Source organism: Ipomoea nil, unplaced genomic scaffold, assembly GCF_001879475.1.
Source record: "Ipomoea nil cultivar Tokyo-kokei standard unplaced genomic scaffold, Asagao_1.1 scaffold1407, whole genome shotgun sequence".
In the NCBI taxonomy this organism is placed as follows: Eukaryota; Viridiplantae; Streptophyta; class Magnoliopsida; order Solanales; family Convolvulaceae; genus Ipomoea; species Ipomoea nil.
The window spans coordinates 5,281,812-5,291,827 of NW_017617835.1; the positions used below are offsets into that span (position 1 = coordinate 5,281,812).

Sequence of the window (10,016 nt, forward strand, 5' to 3'; positions counted from 1 at the left end):
ACTATCTTGCGAGAAAGGAACTTGTTTCTGATTTACCTGTTGTGAATGTCCCTGATCGTATCTGTGAGATTTGTGTGATTGGGAAGAAGCATAGAGATCCCTTTCCCGTGGGCAAGTCAAGGAGAGCTACAAAACAGTTGGAGATTATTCACTCAGACCTATGTTCGTTGGAGGTTCCCTCACATGGAGGTTGTAAGTACTTTATTACTTTCATTGATGATTTCAGTAGAAAAACATGGGTTTACTTTCTGAAGCAAAAGTCTGAAGCATGTGATGTTTTCAAACAATTTAAGGCTTTTGTTGAAAAGCAGACTGGTTATGAAATTAAAATCTTGAGAACTGATAGAGGTACAGAATATATTGCCTGTGATGATTTTCTGAAGAAAAAGGGTATTCAGCACCAAATGACATCTAGATACACTCCACAACAAAATGGAGTGGCTGAGAGGAAGAATAGGTCTATCATGGATATGGTAAGGTGCATGTTGAAATCCAAGGATCTGCCTAAACCTTTTTGGGCAGAAGCTGTTGCTTGTGCTGTCTATGTGTTGAATAGGTGTCCAACTAAGAGTGTCCATGATAAGACGCCCGAAGAAGCTTGGAGTGGGAGAAAACCCTCTATCAAATATCTCAAGGTTTTTGGATGTTTGGCATATGCACATGTGCCAGATCCATTGAGAAAGAAGTTGGATGATAAAGGTGAGAAATGCATATTCATTGGTTATAGTGACGCTTCAAAGGCTTATAAACTATACAATCCTGAAACTAAAAAGGTTGTTATAAGTCGTGATGTCACTTTTGATGAATATGGTGCCTGGGATTGGTTAGCTAAAGATGAAAGTTCAGTTGTTATTCCTGCTGTTGAAAATATTGTTGAAGAGCAACCGATTCCAGATAATGTCCAGTCTCCTTCACAGCCAGAATCGTCAGTTCGGCGATCTCAGCGCGAGCGCCACTTACCAGCTCGCTTGCAAGATTATGTTTTGGGTCATGATAATGACCTGTCTGATGAAGAGATTGTTCAATTTGCTCTCTTTGCAGATTGTGATCCTTTAACTTTTGAGGAGGCTGCTACAGAAACTCATTGGCTTAAGGCGATGGATGAGGAGATACGTGCCATTGAGAAGAATGGTACCTGGGAGTTAACAGATTTACCTCCTGGGAAGAAGCCAATTGGAGTAAAGTGGGTTTACAGAACGAAATACAAGTCAGTATATCCAACTTGAAGACGAAGACATTTCTTAAATTGAAGAAGGAAATTGGGATGACCAATATATCCAACTTGGTTTAAAGGAGGCAATGTTATAATAATATTATTATTATAATTGTTAAACCAAGAGTTAATTAGTTTGTTAATTAAATTAAGTAGTGGGTGGTGTGTATGCAGTATGTGGCTTAGTGTATGTGGAGTACATGGAGCATACATTCCTAATTTTTAGCTTTATTATTATTTCTCCTTTACTATAAAAAGGCTGTGTATCAATCTTTTTCAAATATCAATCAAGTGAATTCAATTCTTCCTCTCTCTCTCTTCTCAAATATATATTATATATATATTATAGATATATTATATTATATTTAATATATATTATATTAAATATATTATATTTAATATATCTAACATAATTCATGCACGAACTGGATACGAAGTTTATTATTATGAACTTGTTAATTATTACCCTATTCCTAAAACCCTTGAAAAGGGATAGAAATCTAAAAACATTTCTTTTTGTTTTTATTTTAGGTATACATAAATTGACAGGAAAGATGTTATATCATGAAATGCAGTATACTGATATTATGAATCTTGTTGAACATTCAGCTGATAAGATGGAGAATCTTCTAGCTTCTGGGAAATTCCATCAATGGTGACTTGGATGATGAATTTGAGAGTGGATGTTCCATCTGGAATCTCCAGATCAGAGATATAAAAGGCCTCAACCATTGCAGCTCCAAGAAACTGGGCTCCTCTAACCCCATTGTTGAGTTCTTCATTTGAGGATTTGGTTACTTTCTGGACATGTATGTTGTACTGCATGGACAGATCAGCATTCCCATTTTTCAGTTGCCACGTAAGCATCAAACTGAGTTTCCTTGAGCCTGAAGACCATGCAACATATCTGCTATCAATGAGCCATGAATTCGCGGGTGGTAAGATCGGGTTCGTTTCAGGAGTTCTGACTGCAATGTGCCCAAGAACTGCATGGTAGTCTGATGAACCAGAAGAGGATGTTGTCTGTTCAGGCTCAGAAGTAGGTTCAGTCTTGAGCTTATAACACGTGGCACCGATTTCTGTTAATGTGTATCCATCCATCGCTATAGAACTTTCTTGTACAACCCATCCCGGTTTTGCTCCATGCTTTGTGACTTGGTGGGGCATGATAACGCTGTCAAAGTGACTTGCTAAATGGTCGTATGTGTGCAAGGGATCGCTGCTAGATGCTAACAATACTGACTTTTTCTCGTTGGATGCAGACGAGAAGAGAAGAGAAAGACCTATGAACGAGCTCCCGCTAGATTTTACCTGTATCAGTTCTGAAAATGAGCAGCTAAAGAATTCAGGACTAATGATTTATTCAACAAATGTAATTGGCTTACAGAATATGTGAAGTTCAATGGTGAATCTCCCAAAAGAAGGTTTCCCTCGAATAACCTTGTTCTGAAATGAGCACTTTTGTCAAGAGTTCCTCTAAACGTGATGTTCCCTCCACCACTATAAGATCCTTCCTTAAAACTACGAAATCCGAAGATAGGTTAAGCCTCGTGTGTATAATCAAGTAATCTATTCAGAACTTTAAACGGAAAAAGTTTTTAAAACCATGGGATAATTAAGTTTTGATGTGAGATTGTTCGGTGTACTTAAATGTCTGAAGGAATAACGTTGACACAAATGCAACTGGATCACTCGATCAAAATATTCACTACCAATCTAGTATAGAGCAGGATGCTGCAGATATTTGACAATATCATTTCATAAATGGCAATATACGCGAGATGGAATTTAGCAAATAAACTTACTCAACAAAAACTTCAATTGTGCCGGTTGTAGATTCTCCAGAAACAAGGAATGGCTAAGACGAAATCGAAAATATCAGTGAGGCAAATCCAATAAGGTTACAAAGAAACACACAAACAGCTCTGCATTGCATGGAATAGTAATGATTGGGTCACGAGAATTAGCACTACATTCAAAACTATGAAGCATGCTGACATAAACTGAACTGTTTAATCATCAAGATGGAGTATTGGGTTGAACATAGAGGTGTTTATATAGGTTGTATATAAAGTCTGAATTTGCAAAATGTGGAAAATTTGAAGTGTTTCATAATGGACACCAGAAAGTTGCATAAAAGGGAGAAAGAACGTATGGATGGAACTATCAATATTAGGAGGAGCGTACCTGGAAGCTTTGTAAAGAAATGGACACCAGAAAGTCGCATAGAAGGGAGAAAGAACGTATGGATGGAACTATCGATATTAGGAGGAGCATACCTGGAAGCTTTGTAAAGAAATGTTGTTCCAAGGAGCATCTAGTATTTGCACTCCATCAATAAAAACATGGTTACCATGACCCTAGTGACAATAACATGAAAAAGATATATTCTGAGAATAGTTTGCTCTTGGGTACCCCAACTCAGGAATATTGTATCAAATCCAGTTTTGGCGCTCAAACAACAAAAATGAATGGAAATAGCAGCATAATTTGATAAGCAATGTATCAAATTAAAATACTCCATGTTCTGAGTTGATACCTGATCAAAATTTGAGTAAAATGGAAGCACTTGGGGATACTTCTGTGAAATGCCCCAGGATTTCTCTACAAGCCCCCACCAACTGCAAATAAATGACAGAGAAGAAATTCAGAATAAAAAGTTACAATAAGTTTCCATGAGGATAGAAATTCGGTGGCTATACTTTGATATATACTCGATATAATGTATTCCAATCAGACAAAAAACACAATGCTCAGTTTAACAAGACATGTAAGACAGATCTACCTTTTGTTTACCTAATTGCATTAACAAACTATAACTCTGAGTAAGATGGGACTTAATATAACAGTCTGAGTATATCGCTCAGAGCTGCCCCTCACTAAACCAGATTAAAAGGGACAAATTAAGAGAAGAATAATTGCATTTCAGGCAGAAGAGAAATAATTAAAACAGAAACAATGGAGCATGTTGAACCTATTCCAAAATAATAAGGTGTCCTACCGATTTTGAGCAGTCTGAAAATCAGGTGGCTGCTTAGTCTCATACACCCATCCAGGGGCAAATATGGCTGCCGAAACATTATCCTTCTTAATCACATCAAGGGCTGCATTTGTCTGCACAAATCTAACAGGAGTTAGTAGTGCTTTATGAACTCAGACCTTAACAATGTTCAAATGTTGTGAATTTACAACTGACTGTTGAGAGGCAATATAAAAGCAAAATATGTACGGAGTAATTAGTAATTTAGTATATAAACCTACAGTCCATTGCCCACCACCATAAGTATTTCTTCCAAAAACATCAATTCCCATGTAGACATCATACTTTCTTTCACCAGCAACAGCAGCTGATTCCATAGGGTAACTTTCCTGGAAAGTATAGGAGAAAAGATTAAGCAAGAGACCGAGGTAATTTAATTAACCATGATTATAAGGAAGTAAGGAACTCAGAGAAAGAATACCTTCCACGTATAGTTAACGAATATGCCATCACATACATCAAAAAAAGGCTTATTTTTTTCATTTAATTGATCTTGCCAGAGAAGACTGCCATCAGTGGTAACACTATCATACCTGCAGCATAATGATAATGCATAATCAATAATTGCAATGTGGTTCCCCTAAAATTGGGCAACTCAAATAATCACAAGGTTAAGCATCACGACACTTGCCATATAACCAAAGATTCAGGGACTGAGGAATGCATGGTCTCGGTTAAATGGTTGACAAATTCTATCAGGTTAGGGATCTGTCCAACATCCAGCTTAACTTCCATGTTAATCTGGCAATAGACCACAGAATAAATCATACAAAGCAATTTACAGAAAGACAACTTAATTTTTGCATTCCTTGGCACCCAAAGCATACCAGCCAGCCATCAAAGCCTAAAGCAACAGCAAGCTCAGTTAGTCGCTCGGCATACATGAAAGCTGAATCCTTTGTTGATAGTAGTTTGTCAGCAATAATTACCCCTTCATCCCACTCCAGGATAAAAGTCCCAAGTACCTTATTTTAAAAAGACAATTGAAAATTAAAATAAAACTTGAGAGTAATGGCTAAAGATGATAGTTAATTGTGTTAGCTGTTTTGATAAAATGATAGTATTAATTGATGATAGAAAGGTGTTCTGTTTTGTGAGAAGCAAAGCATTTATATATACCTTAACGCCATGCTTGTGAGCAGTGTTGGTCCAGCAAGGAGGCGGCAGAGTAACCAAATTGTGCGAGAAGTAAACGAACACATCCATCAAATACCAATGCCATATAGCATAAGCATCGGGATTACTACCGCCCTGTATCCACTTATCATCAAGGTACCCTCCCTCCATGTCGTGACAAACCAGAATCCTCGGCCGCTCCGGCAGCGGGCCGGCGGGAGCTGCGGGGAGCTTGACGGAGGCCTTGTTGAACGGGAAGTGAAAGGAGTCGAAGTAGGATCTAGACTCGAGCTCTTCCAGAGTTTTCAGCGGGTAAGAGATCGGAATTGATGGAACTGAAGGATCGAACGGCGGTGCATCGCCGGAGGAGTTGGACTCGGCCATTGGATTGAAAGCAGAGACGAAACGGAGGAGAGAATCGAGACGAGATTTGAACTTCGCTAGGGTATGGCGGTGGCGGGATTTTACATATGATCGGAATGGGGATAGCATCGGATAACAAACGCCGGATTTGTAAAGAGCATTGGGTGAGAATCCATGAACGCAGTTGACCGTTGAAGTGAACGTTGAGATACAACTGACTTTAGAGTAAACGGAAAGGAACTTTTGGATTGGAAATTACTCGTCTCCCGCCATTCATGGCGGTGTTTCTCCCGAGGATTCCCCTCGTGGATTAGATCCAAAATAGTGGATAATAGTGATTTTTATTTTATTTTTTTAATGATCATGTGAAATTTGTAATTATTATATGGGTGTGTGTATAATGTAAATTGTAATTTGTGATTTTAGCTAATAAAAGATCATAAGAAAAATGTTAAATTAGCATTTTAAGTTAATCGGACAGTGTAATTGGTCCTCTAAATTAAAAAAAATAAAATTCAATTCAAATATCTTAAACCAGTATAAGTATTCAATTAAATTCAAATTGATTTTTTTAGCATATTAACTCATCCTAAGTTTGACACGTCTCTTTTTAAAAAAAATTTAAACTTGTTATTTATTTAAGAAAAAAAAAATACAGTCATCGATTTTCCAGCGATGATCACGGATAAATGTCTCCTTAATGGACAGTCGTGGTTGTCTAAAAAAGACTGTCATGGCCGTCTTCCAGATCTGGACGGCGGCCATGGCTGTCCAAAATAAATTCAAAGTTTCAAAATTTTTTACGACAATGGTCATCTTTCTTAGACGGCCATGACTGTCTTTCTTAAACACTCACTAATTTAAATTAAACTTATTTTTACTTAGAGGACCCAATTACAGATAATTTAACCATTTTTTCAAGATCATAAGTAAAATAGGTGTCAATACTTATCAATATTCCTTTCGAGAGGCAATGTTTTCACTTTTCAAAAGCTGTCATTGGTTTTTTTTTTTTTTTTTTTTTTTTTTTTTTTTTTTTGAAACAACAACAAGCAAACTTATATTAAATCAACAGCAAGAGCATTACAAATGAAGGAAGGAGGGGCTGAAAACCACTTCTTACGTTCAGACATAGAAACGGACTCCCTTGCTAGGAGATGGGCCGTCCGGTTCGCAGAACGTTTAACAAAAGAGATACAACAATGAGCAAAAAGTGCTTAAGAGATCTTTAATATCAGCTAGAAGCAAATCAAAAGAGGTAACAAAGGCCGGAGATGAAAGACCATGGACAACCACTAAAGAGTCTGATTCCACATGAATGTAATCAATGTGTTGCCGTTTGCACCAGCTGAGAGCTTCCCTGATGGCTAAAGCCTCGGCTTCTTTAGGAGAGAGCACACCAATCCAAGAATTGCAGGCTGCTGAGTGGAAGATACCATGATGATTACGGAGAACCCAACCCAATCCCATTTTCCTGGAGTTAATATCTAGAGCCGCATCGACGTTGAGCTTGAACCACCCTTGCATCGGCCTGATCCACTTCGTGATATACTGGTGCTGGCTGCGTCTCTGTTGGTCATCCACTTCAGTACAAGCTTTCCAATCCCTCCATAAAGCTTTAGAATTCTCCACCACTGCTTTGGCTGGTAGACAGATATTCTTCCACACTTTTTCGTTCCTTGCCCGCCAAATATTCCAGCAAATAATAACAAAGAGACTGGCCCGTGGCGGCTGCAAACTCTCGAAACATTTGGTAATCCACTCCGAACAGCTTTGGGCTTGACTCGTAGCCGGTAAGGGCTCAAAAAGGCGCCAACATTGAGTCGCGAAACTGCATTCAGCTAGAATATGGAAGGCTGATTCCTCAACATTAAGACACAAAGGGCACAAAGGACTGCAATCTATTCTCCGATGACGCAACAAATCTGCAGTTGGGAGACAACCAGAACATACTTGCCAGATAAAAGTCTTTGCTCTCGGCGGGAGGTGAACGTTCCAGATGGTAGACCAACTTGCTATAGGAACACTGTCCAGGTCAAGTGATATGGCTTTATAGCAACTTTTAACAGTAAAGACTCCTTTCTCGTCTTTGACCCAAATCATCTTATCTTCTCTAGGACCCTGCGGGATTGGAATGCTTAGTATAAGCTGAGCATCTCTAGAGTTGAAGATATCTCTGACCACTTCATCATCCCAGCCTGATCCATGATTATTCAACAGAGAGTTCACAGATGCATTTGCAAGGTAGGGAAAAGGAGGAGTGGTGATCCTAGGATTGTTGACGTCTGGCAACCAGTTGTCGTGCCAAATACGGACAGAGAGCCCGTTTCCAATTCTCCATCGACAATTACCTTGGATGATTCCTTTTGTTTCGAGCAAGCTAGCCCAAACGAAGGATGGATTACCCCCCTTTTTTGCATCAAAAAACTGGGAATTCGGATAGTACTTTGCCTTCATTATTTTTGCAGCAAGCGACTCAGGATGGTTGAACAATCTCCAAGCTTGTTTTGATAGCAAGGCTAGATTAAAGTCTTTAATCCTACGAAAACCCATGCCACCCCATTTCTTTGGAACACACAACTTATCCCAAGCCTTCCATCTTAACCCCTTACCCTGCGTATCTCCATTCCCCCACCAAAACCCATTCATGGTTCTCTCAATATCACTTACCAGCCCCTGAGGAAGCAAGAACAAATTCATGGCATATGAAGGTAAAGCTTGAATAACACTCTTCAAGAGGACCTCTCTACCCGCCCTAGATAGAAACCTGTGGTTCCAGGATTTTATTCTAGAAAAAATCTTTTCTTTAATGAACCCCAAGATTTCTGTTTTGTTCCTGCCAACTAGAGATGGTAAGCCAAGATAGTTCCCTGCATTACCCTCCATTCTCACTCCAAGAGTAGCACCTACAGACCCCCTCACTGCCACTCCCACATTTTTGCTAAAATTAAGTGAAGACTTTTCGTAATTAACCAGTTGGCCAGTAGCTGTGGAGTAAGTGTCCAGAATATACTTACAGATGGTACTTTGGCTCTGATTTGCTTTGAAAAACACATAGCTGTCGTCGGCGAACAGAAGATGGGAAATCCTTGGGGCATTACGTGCAATTTTGATTCCATGGAAGGTGCCCAACGATTCCTGCTTCCTAATGAGAGCACTCAGACCTTCCCCCACAAGAATGAACAAGTAGGGAGATAAGGGATCTCCTTGTCTAAGACCACGCTGCGGAATTATAGGGCCAAGCTCATTTCCATCTCTCAGAATAACATACTCCACCGAGCAGACGCATTCCATGATCAACATCACCCATCTTTGGCAGAAACCAAGTTTCAGAAGCATAGCTCTCAACATCTCCCATTCAATCCGATCGTATGCTTTGCTCATGTCGAGCTTTAAAGCCGCATAGCCTTCTGCTCCCTGCCTCTTATTCTTCAAATAATGTTGAGCCTCGAACGCGATCATAATATTATCGGTAATCAGACGTCCGGGTATGAAGGCACTCTGATTCTCCGAGATTAGGCTATTCATGAGGGGCTTTAGTCTGTTTGCTAGGACCTTAGCAAAAATCTTGTACACCACATTGCAAAGAGAAATTGGCCTCAGATCCCCCATCCACTCTGGTTTTGCCTTTTTTTTTTTTTGGAGAATCAAAAGCTGTTATTGTTGTTTGTTTGTTTGTTTATTTTTTTTTTTTTTTTTTTTTTTAAGGTGTTATTGTTGTTTGTTATTTTCAAACTATTTTCAATTGTAGCTACTCCGTATTTGTTAAGAATTGGTAGTTCCAAACATTAATAAAAGCTAATGGACATTAATGCCAAACTTTCACTTCAAGACTGTCAAATGTCACTTCTACTTTAGTTAAAGTGTTCAAGAATCATACTATGTGTCTCAAAACGTAATTCAACTTTTTTTTTTATTTATAATTACAATCTAACATATTCGTAATGTTTACTCAATATGATTATAAAAAATTTTTTGGGGTGAGACCTTCAATTTGAAATTGTAATAATGAAGCCATCAGACAACAAGGTACTCGACAAAATGTAATTCAACTTGTTAAGTTGTTATGCATGATCTAGTTTAGCTGCAGGGTGCGACGTGTAAGTTTTTGCTATGTTGGAAATCCTGAACATGATTAACATAAAAAACATGATCTAATAATCCTACGTCAGCTTTATAAAAGAATGTAAAGTGATATTTAAGTTCGAATTACATCTTCATTATTGATCGAGTTAGTTTTTGAAGTATAATTAAGATATTTGTTTGAGTGCCATATCATTGGCA

At 38.5% G+C, this 10,016-nt stretch overlaps 1 protein-coding gene across 1 annotated transcript; it reads right to left on the reverse strand.

Moving 5' to 3' along the window:
- Window positions 1-1,708: 1,708 nt before the first annotated feature.
- LOC109186863 (cytosolic endo-beta-N-acetylglucosaminidase 1) lies at window positions 1,709-6,061 on the reverse strand. Its single transcript, XM_019337032.1, has 11 exons — window positions 5,373-6,061; window positions 5,081-5,218; window positions 4,885-4,994; window positions 4,675-4,786; window positions 4,475-4,582; window positions 4,215-4,327; window positions 3,753-3,834; window positions 3,493-3,573; window positions 3,019-3,071; window positions 2,599-2,734; window positions 1,709-2,524 (listed from the first exon to the last, which is right to left on the reverse strand). Exons 1-11 carry the CDS (start codon window positions 5,859-5,861, stop codon window positions 1,799-1,801), a joined length of 2,148 nt encoding a protein of 715 aa, XP_019192577.1. The 5' UTR covers window positions 5,862-6,061; the 3' UTR covers window positions 1,709-1,798.
- Window positions 6,062-10,016: the final 3,955 nt, after the last annotated feature.

Bases quoted from the DNA above. Each gene is read 5' to 3' on its own strand.
- LOC109186863 (XM_019337032.1), bottom strand. From the start codon at position 5,861: ATGCTATCCCCATTCCGATCATATGTAAAATCCCGCCACCGCCATACC. The intron at 5,219-5,372 runs GTATATATAAAT...TTTTAAAATAAG, and splicing joins CTCACAAGCATGGCGTTAAG to GTACTTGGGACTTTTATCCT. The intron at 4,995-5,080 runs GTATGCTTTGGG...GTCTATTGCCAG, and splicing joins TAGGCTTTGATGGCTGGCTG to ATTAACATGGAAGTTAAGCT.